Source organism: Syngnathoides biaculeatus, chromosome 6 (genome assembly GCF_019802595.1).
Source record: "Syngnathoides biaculeatus isolate LvHL_M chromosome 6, ASM1980259v1, whole genome shotgun sequence".
Lineage (NCBI taxonomy): Eukaryota > Metazoa > Chordata > Actinopteri > Syngnathiformes > Syngnathidae > Syngnathoides > Syngnathoides biaculeatus.
Window position 1 is genome coordinate 25376170 of NC_084645.1, and position 14874 is coordinate 25391043.

General features: G+C 43.2%; 1 protein-coding gene across 2 annotated transcripts in view; it reads left to right on the forward strand.

Moving 5' to 3' along the window:
* The window catches only part of fbln1 (fibulin 1), a 47163-nt gene that overhangs the window by 6972 nt on the left and 25317 nt on the right, over window positions 1-14874 (forward strand). For both annotated transcript variants that reach the window (XR_009795411.1, XM_061822812.1), the window contains exons 2-14: window positions 223-331; window positions 4776-4905; window positions 6013-6172; window positions 8088-8150; window positions 8234-8320; window positions 10459-10596; window positions 10675-10812; window positions 11802-11945; window positions 12831-12956; window positions 13033-13158; window positions 13906-14025; window positions 14106-14237; window positions 14333-14456. Coding sequence is in view for 1 of the 2 variants with exons in the window: in XM_061822812.1 (XP_061678796.1) it covers window positions 223-331; window positions 4776-4905; window positions 6013-6172; window positions 8088-8150; window positions 8234-8320; window positions 10459-10596; window positions 10675-10812; window positions 11802-11945; window positions 12831-12956; window positions 13033-13158; window positions 13906-14025; window positions 14106-14237; window positions 14333-14456 (1597 nt within the window). In the remaining variant the exon portion in view is untranslated. The remainder of the gene's footprint in view (window positions 1-222; window positions 332-4775; window positions 4906-6012; window positions 6173-8087; window positions 8151-8233; window positions 8321-10458; window positions 10597-10674; window positions 10813-11801; window positions 11946-12830; window positions 12957-13032; window positions 13159-13905; window positions 14026-14105; window positions 14238-14332; window positions 14457-14874) is intronic.

Here is a 14874-nt window from a genome sequence, read left to right on the forward strand (position 1 = left end):
TATGCATTTGTCATTACAATATCTATTTTAGAATGTTTATAGGGATGGCACTTGACCTTTAATTTGGTGTTTACTGTAAAATTTCAAGATGAAAAAAAAATACTTACAATTTGACTTACACTGACAATCTAACATCGATCTTGCAACCTCACTCAGCTGGGATTTTGAAACTGTATGAATAAACGGATCATCCCTACACAAACCTTCTGCTCTTGTGTGCAGAAGTGCAGCAAATCTCTATAGAGGACTGCTGCAAAGACGGCCAGAGCCGCGCCAGTGACAACCAGGCCTGTTCGACCCTCCCGCTCATCTCCGAGTCCCCAACATGCAGGTAAAACTGAGCTCCGCGGATCCTTCTGCTTTACACACCACGTTGTTTTCTTAACCTTACGCTATTATCCTGGGAGTTACAGTATGTCTGCACGCTTTTAAAATGAGATCCCTTTGCCTTCCTCCCGTAAATCTGCAGCCGCATTGCTTCCCTCATGCGAACTAATAATGGTGAGCTAATAACACGTCTGTAAGTAACCTGAGGAGCGCGAGCCACCTGAAGCCATCCCAAATTTGTCTTAATTATAGTGTAAGAGGAAAGGGGCAGAGGTTTGAGGGGGGAGGATGCACGATAACGCGAAGGAGCGAGGAGTGAGGTGGTGATTACGACCTCAGGAAATACCTTGGAGGTGAAACTCAAAGTGGACGGAGGATGGACTAACAGGAACTCAGAGGTGAAAGGAGGGTGAGGGACGCATTGTTGTGCCCTTAAAAGGCTCGAGATGTTGAGGTGAATTTGCGTAGAAAGAAGATTCTGGTCAGGAGAGGAGAGACGGCTGTGGGCGGTTAAGCTGTATTTCTTGTAAAAGCTCGCAGAGATCCAAAGGCAGACTTCACTGATCGGACCAAGACAATCTGATAGTTTGTGAGGGAGGAAGATGGCTTAAGCAATAAAGAAAAATAATTGGACACCTGGACATCGCATTTACCCACATCCATAAATCTCCTCTTTCATCTTCCTCTTTTGCTCCTACCAGGCATCTCCATTTCCAGTATCCTTCTCACAATAAATCCATTAATATTGTAACCATAAAGTTTGACAAATACACTCCAAAACTGTCTTTTTAGATTCATGGGCAACCAGTGCCAATTTTCAACTGCCCTCAACAACTATCAGTTTTCCATTATCTTATGTAACACACCCCTCCCAAAAAAATCCAAATGGTCAAGAATAGTGGTGTAATTTAATCCATTCATTTTCTTTTCTGCTTATCCTCATGAGGGTCGCGGGGAGTGCTGGAGCTTATCCCAGCTGTCAACAGGCAGGAGGCAGGATACGGCCTGAACTGTTAGCCAGCCAATCGCAGGGCGCATGGAGACAAACAGCCACACTCACAATCACACCTAGAGGCAATTTAGAGTGTCCAATTAATGTTGCGTGTTTTTGGGATGTGGGAGGAAAAAACCCACGCAGGCACAGGGAGAACATGCAAACTCCACGCAGGCGGGTCCGGGATTGAACCCGAGACCTCAGAACTGTGAGGCCAACGCTTTACCAGCTGAGTCACCGCGCTGCTATGTGGAAAGGTAGTAAGGCTAGAAGTTTGGGAGCAGGGTTTAAATTATTCTACCACAGAGTAGATGGGAAGAGAAATGGAGTAGGGGTTATTTTAAAGGAAGAGCTGGCTAAGAATGTCTTGGAGGTGAAAAGAGTATCAGATCGAGTGATCAGACTAAAATTTGAAATTGAGGGTGTTATGTACAATGTGGTTAGCGGCTATGCACCACAGGTAGGATGTGACCTAGAGTTGAAAGAGAAATTCTGGAAGGAACTAGATGAAGTAGTTCTGAGCATCCCAGACAGCGAGAGAGTTGTGATTGGTGCAGATTGTAATGGACATATTGGTAAAGGAAACAGGGGCGATGAAGAAGTGATGGGTAAGTACGGCATCCAGGAAAGGAACTTTGAAGGGCAGATGGTGGTGGACTTTGCAAAAAGGATGGAGATGGCTGTAGTGAACACTTATTTCCAGAAGAGGGAGGAGCATATAGTGACCTACAAGACCGGAGGTAGAACCACGCAGGTAGATTATATTTTGTGCAGACGATGTAATCTGAAGGAGGTTACTGACTGTAAAGTAGTGGTAGGGGAGAGTGTAGCTCGACAGCATAGGATGGTAGTATGTAGGATGATTCTGGTGGTGGGTAGGAAGATTAAGAAGACAAAGGTAGAGCAGAGAACCATGTGGTGGAAGCTGAGAAAGGAAGAATGTTGTGCGGCCTTCCGGAAAGAGGTGAGACAGGCTCTCGATGGACAACCGAAGCTCCCGGAAGACTGGACGACGACAGCCAAGGTGATCAGAGAGACAGGCAGGAGAGTACTTGGTGTGTCATCTGGTAGGAAAGGGGAGAAGGAGACTTGGTGGTGGAACCCCAAAATACAGGGAGTCATACAAGGAAAGAGATTAGCGAAGAAGAAGTGGGATACTGAGAGGACAGAGGAGAGGCGAAAGGAGTACATCGAGATGCGACGTAGGGCAAAGGTAGAGGTGGCAAAGGCTAAACAAGAGGCATATGAAGACATGTACACCAGGTTGGACACGAAAGAAGGAGAAAAGGATCTCTACAGGTTGGCCAGACAGAGGGATAGAGATGGGAAGGATGTGCAGCAGTTAAGGGTGATTAAGGATAGAGATGGAAATGTGTTGACTGGTGCCGGTGGTGTACTAAATAGATGGAAAGAATACTTTGAGAAGTTGATGAATGAAGAAAATGAGAGAGAAGGAAGAGTTGAAGAGGCAAGAGTGAAGGACCAGGAAGTGGAAATGATTACTAAGGGGGAAGTCAGAAAGGCACTACAAAGGATGAAAAATGGAAAGGCAGTTGGTCCTGATGACATACCGGTAGAGGTATGGAAGCAATTTGGAGAGATGGCTGTGGAGTTTTTGACCAACTTATTCAACAGAATACTAGCGGGCGAAAAGATGCCTGAAGAATGGAGGAAAAGTGTTCTAGTTCCCATTTTTAAGAACAAAGGGGATGTTCAGAGCTGTGGGAACTATAGAGGAATAAAGTTGATGAGCCACACAATGAAGTTATGGGAAAGAGTAGTGGAGGCTAGACTCAGGACAGAAGTAAGTATCTGCGAGCAACAGTATGGTTTCATGCCTAGAAAGAGTACCACAGATGCATTATTTGCCTTGAGGATGCTCGTGGAAAAGTACAGAGAAGGTCAGAAGGAGCTACATTGTGTCTTTGTGGATCTAGAGAAAGCCTATGACAGAGTACCAAGAGAGGAACTGTGGTACTGCATGCGTAAGTCTGGTGTGGCAGAGAAGTATGTTAAAATAGTACAGGACATGTATGATGGCAGCAGAACAATGGTGAGGTGTGCCTTAGGTGTGACAGAGGAATTTAAGGTGGAGGTGGGACTGCATCAGGGATCAGCTCTGAGCCCCTTCCTGTTTGCAGTGGTAATGGATAGGCTGACAGATGAGGTTAGACTGGAATCCCCTTGGACCATGATGTTCGCAGATGATATTGTCATATGCAGTGAAAGCAGGGAGCATGCAGAGGAACAATTGGAAAGATGGAGACATGCACTGGAAAGGAGAGGAATGAAGATTAGCCGAAGTAAAACAGAATATATGTGCGTGAATGAGAAAAGTAGAGGGGGAAGAGTGAGGCTACAGGGAGAAGAGATAGCGAGGGTGGACGACTTCAAATACTTGGGGTCAACAATACAGAGCAATGGAGAGTGTGGTCAGGAAGTGAAGAAACGGGTCCAAGCAGGTTGGAACAGCTGGCGAAAGGTGTCTGGTGTGTTATGTGACAGAAGAGTGTTTACAAAACAGTGGTGAGGCCGGCCATGATGTACGGATTAGAGACGGTGGCACTGAAGAAACAACAGAAGCTGAACTGGAGGTGGCAGAAATGAAGATGTTGAGGTTCTCGCTCGGAGTGACCAGGTTGGATAGGATTAGAAATGAGCTCATTCGAGGGACGGCCAAAGCTGGATGTTTTGGAGACAAGATTCGAGAGAGCAGACTTCGATGGTTTGGACATGTTCAGAGGCGAGAGAGTGAGTATATTGGTAGAAGGATGCTGAGGATGGCGCTCCCAGGCAAAAGAGCGAGAGGAAGACCAAAGAGAAGGTTTATGGATGTGGTGAGGGAAGACATGAGGGCAGTTGGGGTTAGAGAGGAAGATGCAGGAGATAGGCTAAGATGGCAAAAGATGACACGCTGTGGCGACCCCTAACGGGACAAGCCGAAAGGAAAAGAAGAAGAAGGGAAGAAGCTGAGGGGAGATATATGCAGAGCGGAGACTGGAGAATGTAATGCTGCAGCAACAGGATAAGCTAACGTTAGCATGTGAAGTTTATTTTTTATCACTTTTAGCACGCATTTTGCACCGGGTCACTGGGTGGAGACGCTGCTTCTGAAATAAAACCTACTGGACATTATGCCTTTGCCTCGGAGTTCTGCATTTGGGTCCTCCCCCGCACTGATGGCTTGTGACACACATTTTCTCTTAGGTTTTATCCAAATACAAAATATTTGCCTGATAAAACCAATCCGACCATTTTCTCCTTGAAAGAAACATAGGTACCTTTCAAGTATTTCTATATGTGGGCCATTATATAGGATGTATAAATTGTTTAATAGGCCAACAGTGACACTTGAATACTGCAAAAGGTGGTAAACTTCCAATAGTAACTTCCTTGAGATTTTGAATATTTTTAATGTATCTATATTTTTGATATGGTGTCACTATTCTTGTAGAACCGTGCAGGAGCAGTGCTGTGTTGCGGTGCTTGAAGACAACATGTGTACCACCGGAATCACTGTGGCCAAAGACCAAGGGGCATGTGATTCCTTGTTCTCCAACACCTGTGAGACCAAGACCACCAAGGTTTGTCCTTTTTGGGTTTCAAAATGAGACCCGACATAAAACAGCCAATGATGTAACTGACCCGCTGTCATGAATGACATCAGCATATCGCCCAAGACCTGTTAGGTGACGATCAAAGAAACCGCCATATTTTATCGCTGCCAGCACAGAAATCATTTTTAAAATGCGCTGGACATGCACAGGTCCACTAAAGTACCAAAACCGGATCTAGCCGGCCCCCTCACAGAGTGGTTAGATACAGTAATCGATACACGAGCTCCATGGACATGTGGGCTAGATCAGATATATTTCATTCAAAAATATGTGAACAGCTGACATTGAACTCTGAATCACTGTAGAAAGTAGGCTTTACATCAGGGGTGTCAAACTCCTTTTTTTCCCACGGGCCACAATGTTGTTCCGGATTCCCTCAGAGGGGCCATTATGACTGTGGAACAAAAATATTCTATATTCATCTCATCATATTTACATCATCAATTTTTGAACTAGTTTTGGAAGTAGAAATCAAGGGTCATGTATTTTTCAACTATTCATGTTTGGTAGCACAAAAATGCTTGTAATATCTCGACTTTTTCATTTATGATATATGACAATTGGAAATTTTGGTACAGACTTTTACAAGAATCATGGAAATTGACACTCTAGATTTGGCTTCGCAGGCCACATAAAATCATGTGGCGGGCCAGATCTGGCCCCCGGGCATTGAGTTTGACACATGTGCTTTAAATGCTCAGGATTTTTCCGGGCTGTTCACTGATCAGCGAGTTTAAAAAAAAAAAAAACACAACCGATCACCATATTTGTTGGTGTGGCGTGAGATTTTTAATTGTAAACATGTGGCTAGGCTCCATAAAGGTTGAGATTTGTTGCGCCAGTCGGATCACGTGTTCAATAGAACATCAGCATGTTTACGCACAACCACGAACGCTAGCACTAGCTTGATAGGCTATGTAACTTTTTGTTGGTGGCTGGCGAGCCGGACCGTATTAAAATTATGTGAACATCGGTCAACCAAGCCTTTCAGCAGCAACGAGCGTATCCAGTCACAGTTGTGTTAAATAGATAAAGCCCAACGATTGGAATGTACCTGTTGTGTTTGATTGTCAGATGTGCTGCGACTGCTGCCTCCTGGCGAAGACGGGCCAGGACCAGGGACTTCCGTGCGACCACAATCTGTCTCTGGGCTACCAGTGCGGCCTGGTGTACCGGGCCTGCTGCGTGGATGGAACTCCCGACAATCAGACGGCGCTCACTAGTCAGATTGAACGTGAGTCCAAGAAAAAAGCATGTCACTTGGGGGTGGGGAGTAACAAGGTATTTTTACAATATAAAATTGTCTTGGACAAAAATATTTACATCTCTTTTTACTTTTACTCCTTACATTTCTAAGTAGGCTTTATATTTTTTTCAACAGCCGTGGATCACAACATGATGTAAAAATGATATAAATAGGATTTGGAGGAAGAAGATATTGCCCATCTATGGCGCTAGTTAAGGCAAGGCAGCCTTTATTTACGAAGATAATTCAATGTGCTTTACATAATTAAAAATATTAAAGAACAAAGGGTGAAATATATTTTAAAAAGTTTAAAAAGTCAAATCTTCCGTTTGTGTGCAGCAAACAGCTAAATGTTGCATCACCGCGTTTGGCTTGAACTCTGTGTGCCATTGTGTTGCACAATATTGAAAGAAAAAAAAAAGCATTGTGATTTTTTTTTTCTTTCAAACTTGCAATATATATTGCATTGTGAAATAAAACTGTGTCAGTGTTGCGAAAGTTCGTTTTCTATGAGAAGTATTTCAAAGTTCGGTTCACTCTTCCGAAGATGAACTTTTTCAGTTCATAGTTCATGATTAAATTTTTTTTAGTTCATCATTTCAAAAATGAACTAGTTCTCAGCTCTTTTTTGTTTTCCTTCAAGATGCTGCCAACGGCCATTACCCTTAAAGCACCGGCATTCCATTTCCCCATTCAGCCCCCACTAGTAGCCAGTTGCAGCTTTCACCATAAAATCTCAAACACGTGACAGAAGTCTTGTCTCTTGAATGAGTTTTCTAAAAATGAGGATTAAAAGAAAAACTGAATTTTTGTTCTGAGCACACAAACAAAAACGGGCAAAACAGTAAGATGGGAACAGTGATGAAAGGATACTGATAATTTTGCATTCCTCGTAGCTCTGGCTGACTACATTAACAAAATAATTTTTTTATTGTTCTACTACCAAAAAAATCATATTATAGCAATATGATCGCAAAGCAAGAATTCTAGTACCCTGACATACAATGATAAAGCACCTCAGATAAACTGAAGTCATGTGGCGACACTGCTAGATATAACTTCATCATCTGCATGGCTATAATAGTGAAAAAAATTCTGAAGACAGTAAAAATATTTACTTTTGTACTAAAGTACATTTCAGAGCCTGTGTTTTTTTTTTTTTTTTAACTCTGACTTAAACACAAGAGTAGAATCAATGTTGTGCTACTGGCCTCACAGTAGTGAGGTACCGGGTTCGATCCCGGACCCACCTGTGTGGAGTTTGCATGTTCTACCCGTGCCTGCGTGGGTTTTTTCCGGGCACTCCGGTTTCCTCCCACATCCCAAAAACATGAAACATTCATTGGACATTCTAAATTGCCCCGAGGCATGATTGTGAGTACGACCGTTTGTCTCTATGTGCCCTACGATTGGCTGGCAACCAGTTCCAGGTGTCCTCCGCCACCTGCCTGTTGATGGTTGGGATAGGCTCCAGCACTCCCGCGACCCTCGTGAGGATAAGCGGCTCAGAAAATGGATGGATGGATGGACAATGAAACGCAAGCTTGAAAAACCTTGTTCCCTTTGAGAAAACATAAGCTAACAGTGCCATCTTGCGGACGTAAGGGGTCACTGCTGATAAATCTGATAGAGATAAATGCGATTTGTATTTGACATCTGACACTATTTCTATGCCAACATACATGTTTTTCATTTTTGACTTTAATTCATTATCTGCGGTCCAATGAAAATAATTCATCACGATTTTTTGGCAAGATTTATTGAAAGAGAAACGTATTCGACGTGTTCTTTGCAACATTATTTCTAATAATAATTAATTTTTTTGTAGCTGGGAAAAGTTGCACATTTATCTTAAAAAGAGCTACTGAAAAGTTACTAAATAAAGATGCTTTCACTATTCTAGTGCCAAACAAAGATGAGACCACGGACACCGGAGACAACTCAGTATTAAGTGATGAGTGCAATGGTGGAGTATAATAATTTCCTCACCTTTAACTAAATAAATGATGGATGGGAGGTGGATTATTACTAACATGTCTTTTTTTTCAGGAAAATGTGCTCATCAGTGTGTGAGTAATGATACCTGCAGCTGCTTCAGAGGCTATAAACTGAAACCAGATGGAAAGAACTGCGAGGGTAAGAAGTTGTTTGTTTAATCTGTGACTGGCTGCCAACCAGTCTAAATTGTACGCTGCCCCCAAAGTCACCTGGGATATGATTCAGCTCGCCTGCTACCGTAATCGGGACAAGCTACATCATGTCTGTGACAAATTCATTGTCTTCCAATAGCCGCCACCGTTTCCTTAATAATGTGACTGCGGTCTTTTCTCCCAGCACAAATAAGAAAAGAAATTTGGCATGATTCCTGGCAAAGAAATAGTTTCTTCATTACAGAAATTGATGAAAGGAATTTTTCCATCTCATAAAACCAGTTTTCAGATGTTGACAGAATGTAATCTTTTTATTCTCCTTAACACGTTCATGGGCAGGGTGGAATTTTTTTGCCTTATTGAGATAAAAGTCTCCTCACAGGCCACAATCAAGGAAAGGTTAAGTTATATGATAACTTTCCTAATCTATAATCTTGTCCAGAAATGGAACGCTGCCCGCAAGAGGGTACTTGGGTTTTCTTAGATACCAAATTATGGCTTCAGATTAAAACACTTAAATATTTTGATATACTGAAGGATATACAGTAATGCATGAAAATCATGATGTTCCAAAAATGGGACGCTGCCCGTGAATGGGTTGATTTTTTAACCTTTTTTTTTCCAGAATTAGAATCAGCTTTATTAGCTAAGGAAACAACACAAGGAATTTGTCTCCAGTAGTTGGAGCCGCCAGAGTACGACATACATGTTGAGTATGACAGCAGAAGGACAATCAATTGACAGAGAACTTTTTTGTTTTGTTTTGTTTTTTTAAACTCCCAGTTGTGCAAAAGATGCAGTGTTCCAACATTTAGAGCAGTTAGAATGCCCATTGGAGCGATTTGGCAGTGCAATTATGGAAGTAAATTAGTGCCACCAGGATTTGAATTTGAAATGCCACAGAAAACAGGATTTGAATTTGAAATGTAAAGTGATCACATTTTCAATAGTTGCTACAATTTGCTGTTTGAAATTCAACCGGCTACAATTCGCTGTCTAAAATTCACCGTCTTTGGCACCAGGCAGGGTTACTTCAGGTCAGAACCATAGAGCCAGCCAATCCAGTTACGCTTTCTTAGTATGTGACGTCACGTGACTCAGAAAGCGTATCTGCGATTGGCTGGGTGTTCTGTTCGGACCTGAAGTAACCCTGCCGGGTGGCACAGATGGGGAATTGAAATCGAAATGCAGCCAGTTGAATTTCAGACAGCGAATTGTAGCCGGTTGAATTTCAGACAGCAAATTCTGGCCCACTGGTGTCAAACTGAAGGTCCGGGGGCCAGAGCCGGCCTGCCATTTGATTTCGTGTGGCCCGCTAAGACAAATTACGAGTTTCAACTTCCATGATTTGTGTTAAAATCTATCCCAAAATTTCAAATTGTCATGTCATAAATGACAACGTTGAGATATTGCAAGCATTATTGTGTGCCCAAACATCGACAATTGTTCAAAAGCCCATTACCCTTGATTTCTGATTCCAAAACTGGGTCATAAATTTCACACGTAAATATGATGAGGCGAAAGATTTTCATGGTTTCACAGCCATAACGGCCCTCTTATGGAAATCGTAACTACAATGTGGCGCGCGACAAAAAGGAGTTCGACACCCCTGTTGTAGCCGGTTGAAATTCAGACAGCGAATTGTAGCAACTATTGAAAATGTGATATTTCAAATTCAAATCCTGTTTCCAGTGGCGTTTCAAATTCAAATCCTGGTGTCACGAATTTACTTGCATATGCAATGACCATTTTGAAAAGAGTCAAGACTTCAAGGACTGTACGGAGTTTAAAGTGACTCGTCGTGTGATAGTTTAGGGCCATGTCGATTGTGCAAATGTTGCAGATACCCCTCCACCTCAGTCCTACTCAGGTACGAGAGGCTAGCATCGGTCATCAAATGATGTGAAGATGGTGCAGTGTTAAGACGACCACAGAGAGTGCACGATTCAGAATGTGACGACAAACTTGAGGCAGAAATCGGGGCCGCATGTTGCAGTTAAAATTCCTTGTGTGGTGTTGACATACTTGGCCAACAAAGCTGAATCTCATTCTTTTAATGTAATCTTTCTTTGTTCCACTGCACTGAACTGAAGTTGTAAAGTTGCTCCTCTTCCAATCACGCAGACATTAACGAGTGTCTGCTGGGCACGAGCAACTGCCGAGCGGGCGAGCGCTGCATCAACATCGACGGCTCTTTCCGCTGCCAGAGAGAGGTCAGCTGCGGAACCGGCTACGAACTGACGGACGACAACAACTGCAAAGGTCCGCCGTTCATGCAGAGGGCTATTTTCTTGTGTGTGCGGGGCCGTGTGTAATAAAAATGTATATTTACCTGTTCAGATATTGACGAGTGCGAGACCGGCATCCATAACTGTGGCCCAGAATTCGAGTGCCAAAACACCCAGGGCTCATTCCGATGCCTCCCCAAGGTCAAATGCGGCGCTGGTTTTATCCAAGATGCACTGGGCAAGTGCATTGGTGAGTGTTATCTTGAAATGGATTATACAAAGAATAATTCAGACAATTGAGCTATGGTAGTGTGATTCCTGATGGGATTAGATATGATTAAAAAGGGGAAATACACTGGTTTGCAGTAACAATGTATCTAATAGGTCATAACATGTACTCTATTTTGACAATGTGATGTTAAATCAGATCGGGAAGATGGAGGAATACTTCCATTCATAGCCGTGAGCAGCTCGGTTGATTGGGAAGACGGAGGAGTATTTCCATACACAGCGCCGTGAGCGGCTCGGCCACTTGCTTGATCCGATCAACCGAGCCGCTCACGGCTGTGTACGGACGTATTCCTCCGTCTTCCCAATCAAACGACCGGCCGTTGATCAAGAAGACGGAGGAATACGTCCATACACAGCCATGAGCGGCTCGTTTGATCGGGAAGACGGAGGAATAGTTTTCCTCCGTCTTCCCGATCAACCGATACTACTATTTCTTCATCAGATGAGGATAAATATGAGAAATCACCGCTGGCCATTAATGGTGTCCCATGTAATCGAGCTTTTGTGGCGGCACGTAACACGTCACATCCGCGCACGTAGGTCGTGTGACTCGCGAAATTGGCAGCGCCCCTGAAAATACGTAATTGTCGATAAAAATCTTCCCAAAGTACTATTAAATGAGAGAGGATTTAACATCACATTGTCAAAATAGAGTACATATTACATGACCTATTGGATACATTCTTAATGCAAACCAGTGGATTTCCCCTTTAAGTGGATTTACAACGCAGGAACTTGCATAAACCACCCGCGCACTGAACGTTACTGTTTTTTTTCTCCAATTATACCGTTTATATGACCACCAAAAGCCAAAATTACAATCACGATGAGATTTCGATTATTCTCTTCTACTGAAGTAGGCAAGGTCCGTAAAGGCACACTTGGAGGAAGTTGGTGGTAATGTAATGTCATGAAATGCCCGTTATATTGTGTGTGTCTACATTGCAGATATCAACGAATGTGTTAGCCAGACAGGCCCGTGCCAAAAAGGCCAGCTTTGTATCAATACAGTGGGCTCATACATCTGCCAGAGGAACTCTGTCAACTGCGGAAGGGGCTACCACCTCAATGACGACGGCACACGCTGCATTGGTACGACCGAAACCGCATGCTAAAACTGTCATTGACGATGCGACGGAGCTGGGCTTTATTTGCCAGGCGATATTTCAACAGTTTCTGAGTTCAAAGCGCATCTCAGCCGACACGCACTGCTCACACTACCGTAATTCCCGGCCTACGGAGCGCACCTGGTTATAAGCCTCCCCCAGTACATTTGTAAAGGAAATACCATTTGGTACATACATACGCCGCAGCCGTCTAAAAGCCGGAAGTGCCGACATTGAAACACGAGATATTTACAAAGAAAGACGGTGAACAGAGAGTTTAACGCTAGTGCCACCGCGCTAACGCTAACGCCGCGCTAACAAGGCCGGTAAAAAAAAAAAACATACCGGTAAAAATCACTGAGCCATGGCAGTAACACGCTAGCACAGCGCTAACAGAACCGGACCGGAAAAAGTTACTTCCTCGGCACATATATTCCACCGGTCTCAATCTTACCTTTTCCGCTCGAGTGCCCCCTTGCGGTCATTAGAAAAAAAATGCACAAAGTAACCGCATCACCGCATAAACCGCAGAGTTGAAAGCGTGTGAAAAAAGTCGCGGCTAATAGGCCGGAAATGACGGTAACCGCATGACTATGAACGGAGAGGAGCTAGTTTACAAAACCACAGTCAGTGTTTCCAACTTATTGATTTATTTTGCCTTTGTTTTGCATAAAAGCAACTTATGAGTTTAACTTTTGGAAACTTTTGACCTGAGGTATGTGGAAATATTTTGTCGAAGTCATCTGGCCTCACCTGTACAACTCGACGTTCCTCACACTCGTATGGAACAGCTGAGACGTGCAGTTTGACAGCTCATTTTAAGATGGAAAAGCTGTCCAAAAAATGTGCTTGTTTCTTTTGTATGTTTAAGACATTGATGAGTGCAAAGGCCCCGAAACGGTGTGCACGGGTCACGCCTGCATCAACACGATGGGCTCCTACCATTGCGAGTGTGACAAAGGCTACAACTTCAACAGCATAAGTCGCCTCTGCGAGGGTAAGCAGGAAGGGAAAGACATGACGTACAACACCAATCGAAGGCACGTTTGGCTGCAACAAGTCTTGTGTTGCAGATCTTAACGAATGCAGGCACTACCCCGGACGCCTCTGTGCTCACAAGTGCGACAACACACCGGGATCCTACAAGTGCAGCTGCACCACAGGCTTCAAGCTGTCCAGGGATGGCAGGAACTGTGATGGTAACATAACCTATCCATTTATCCTCAAAAAAAAAACTGTGGTGCCTTTTTTGGATAAATTGATCTTATAGGATAATGATTTGATGATAGGACGATCATAATGATATATTATTGTTTTTGTAGGAACAAAAAAATAGTCATGGAATTGCAGTTCATTTGAATGATTAAAATTACAGTAATGTGATCTATGTATAAACTTAGTGAACAACTTATTCACACAATGAGTTTAAATCATCAGTTAAAGAACCACTTTTCCAGGATACCTGGTCCACTTTTTTATTTTTTTTCTTCAATAATAATAATGAATATATCAACATACAAATGATAAATAATATGTAATAAAATAATAATTGCTGGAATTATAATTATGTACTTGTAGTATACTTCAAATTTTGGAGGTTTATATAGGTTGCACTACTGTATTTTCCGCATTATAAGGCGCACCTTCAATGAATGGCCTATTTTAAAACTTTTTTCACATTTCAGCCACACCGCATTATAAGGCGCATAGAAGAGCCGCTAGAGTAGAGGCTGGGGTTGCGTTATGCATCCATTAGATTGAGCTGCACTAAAGGCTCAATATTGATCCATATATAAGGCGCACCGTCAACTTTTGAGAAAATTAAAGGCTTGTAGGTGCGCCTTATAGTGCGGAAAATACGGTAATATTCATTTATTCACTCTGTGGCTTGTCCAAATGTGCGGGTACCATCATGTCCTCCTAATATCGCCATCTTGTCCGTGCAGACTTAAACGAGTGTGAAAGTAACCCGTGCAGTCAAGAATGTGCCAACGTTTACGGCTCCTACCAGTGTTACTGCCGCCGTGGTTACCAACTCAGTGACACTGATGGAGTGACGTGCGAAGGTAAAAATGCGATAAACGAGCCTTTAAAACCAACGTGTTGTTAATACCCCTGCTTGCATTTCGCTGTTAACTCTTCCTAGATATAGACGAATGCGCCCTGCCCACCGGGGGTCACATCTGCTCCTACCGCTGCCACAACACCCCCGGAAGCTTCCACTGTTCCTGCCCAGTTAGCGGGTACACCTTAGCGCCCAATGGACGCGGCTGCCAAGGTCATTACCACCTCCATGTTCTTGATGGACCATGCCGAAGAATCGATGGAGGCCACACATCTGACTTTGAATTTGTTTTTCCACGTTTCTACTAGATGTTGATGAATGTGTGGCAGGCACACACACGTGCGCAGAGAACCAGAGCTGCTTCAACGTGCAAGGCGGATTCCGCTGCCTGTCCTTCGACTGCCCCAACAACTACCGCCGAATTGGGGAAACGTAAGTGTGAACATCTTGAATTTGGTCCCTACAAGGTTTAAGAGATGCATTTTTGCGTCCAAATTTACATTTCAAATCTGAATTATATTTCCGTATCACCTGATTAGAAGCCTCACCCAGTACATTTGGAAAGGAAATACCATTTGGTACAAACATAACCGCACCTGTGTAAAAGCCGCAAGTGCCCACATTGAAACACAAGATATTTACAAAGAACGACGGTACACAGAAAGAGTTTTCAAAGTATTAATATCTTAGCTTAGCCTAACATAGCAACAATACGGTAGCATGAACAGGGCTGGTAAAAAAAAAAAAAAAAAAAAAACAGCCACGGCAGCTACATAGTAGCAACACGGTAGCACATCACTAACAGGGCTGGTTACAAAAAAAAAAAACATACCTAAATCACTAAGACGCG